Genomic DNA, 1,706 nt, shown 5'->3' with positions numbered 1-1,706 from the left:
CAGTCCCGGCTTCCACCAGGCCGGCGCCGGCGTCGGCGATTCTCGAATCCAGAGACGGGAAAAGAAGGAAATGCAAGATTGAACGATCGTCTGCCCAGCTATATAAAAAAGGTGCGATTTTTGGAAGCCCAGAATCGAAAATTGGCGACCGATTTGGAAGGCTTGCGCGCCCGTTGGGGCAAAGACACCTCGTCGGTCAAGCAGATGTACGAAGGGGAACTGGCCGAAGCTAGGAAACTGATCGACGATACTGCCAAGAACAAAGCCACACTGGAAAGTCAAATCAATCGTCTACAAACCGACTTGGCTGAATTCCGTCGCAAGTGAGTCTTATTTTTCTTTTTTAATAATTATCATAATTTTTTTAATTTAAACAATCACTTTTCATCTGTATGCACTTTTTTGCGTCTACACAAACGCGATCGATTTCTATCACCATAGCAAGCAAAAACTTTTCCTCAATGTCTTCTCTGTTTCTATCTATCAGAATAGTATAAATATTCACTCTTCGCACACGACAACTTTCTCTTCTCGCATTATGACTCATCACAAAAAGGAGGACGATTGGAACAGAAAATTACTACTACTGCACGCTGGCATTTCAAAAATGCATTCTTCACTCGAGAACGTTCTCATTCAAATTTTCCTCGGGGCAATTTTTATTCGTCTGATTTTACTGTAACTGATGATGACTTGTCTCTGTTGTTTGTGCGTTGTGCACGACGATGCTGCTTGCTCTTCAACAATTTGACATTTTTCATTCTTATTCAACTTTGCTGCAACTTTTATTCTGAAGGCTGGCTGCCTTTTGCACTTGTGTGTCGTCATTTGAAATATTTCACTTGTTCTTCTTATTTCAGCATTATTATTATTTCTCATATTGAAATCTTTCTTTCACTCTGGAGTGGAAATTGATTTTTATAATTATCAAAAGAAGAAGAAAAAAAAACGTATTATTCATCGACATATTTTGACATCTCTATATAGATAGATAGATATACAGATACGTTGTTGGGAGAAGTTTGTTGACCGTTCGTTCTCTCTCATTTTTGACGACCAGAAAATCAGTGAAGGTCGGCTGTCTTACTGACGATGACATTCTCTACCAAGTGACCACCACTATTTGCACACACTTTAACGTCTTACTTCTATAATGTATGTAAAAAGACAAATCACTTTTGCTTAACTTTCAGCCTTGAACCATTTCTTGACAACCGACCGGTCTGTCGGTTGGTTTTATCCCCCCCCCTCTCCTCCTGTATTCCACCACTGTTGTTGTCTTCGTCATCATTGTATCGTGCGTGGACTTTGGATTGTATCACTTTTCCATGGCATTTTAATAATTTACAATCACTACACACTTTTTCACTGTCTCTCTGTCTGTCTGTCTGTCTGCGAACTTGTTGGCAAACTTCTTGACAAAACTAGATAGAACATTTAATGCCATTGTAATAAAGCAATAAACCGGGCATAGGGGGAGGGGTGGAGAGGGAATATTTTTAAGCAAAATTGTGCTTTTTCCCATGAACTTAATTTTGCAACTTAAGCACAAAACGTGGTGAAGCGAAGAATAAATAATAATATTCTATTTTTTTTTTGACAATCTAATCTTTCAAGCTGACCGGAAAATGAAAATGTCAAAAATTAAGACTTGTGGGAACTCTCTTTTGCACTATACAATATGATAATTTCAACCGGTCGGCAAT

General features: G+C 38.9%; 1 protein-coding gene across 1 annotated transcript; it reads right to left on the bottom strand.

Moving 5' to 3' along the window:
* Positions 1-16: 16 nt before the first annotated feature.
* On the bottom strand, positions 17-547 carry Tsp_15810 (conserved hypothetical protein; the record flags this gene model as incomplete). Its single annotated transcript, XM_003366294.1, has 3 exons — positions 419-547; positions 300-329; positions 17-270 (listed from the first exon to the last, which is right to left on the bottom strand). Coding segments are annotated over exons 1-3 (413 nt in total), but the record flags the coding sequence as incomplete, so codon positions are not given.
* Positions 548-1,706: the final 1,159 nt, after the last annotated feature.

Source organism: Trichinella spiralis, assembly GCF_000181795.1.
Source record: "Trichinella spiralis strain ISS 195 chromosome Unknown Scfld6224, whole genome shotgun sequence".
Taxonomy (NCBI): Eukaryota; Metazoa; Nematoda; class Enoplea; order Trichinellida; family Trichinellidae; genus Trichinella; species Trichinella spiralis.
This window is presented reverse-complemented; position numbering and strand designations above follow the sequence as displayed.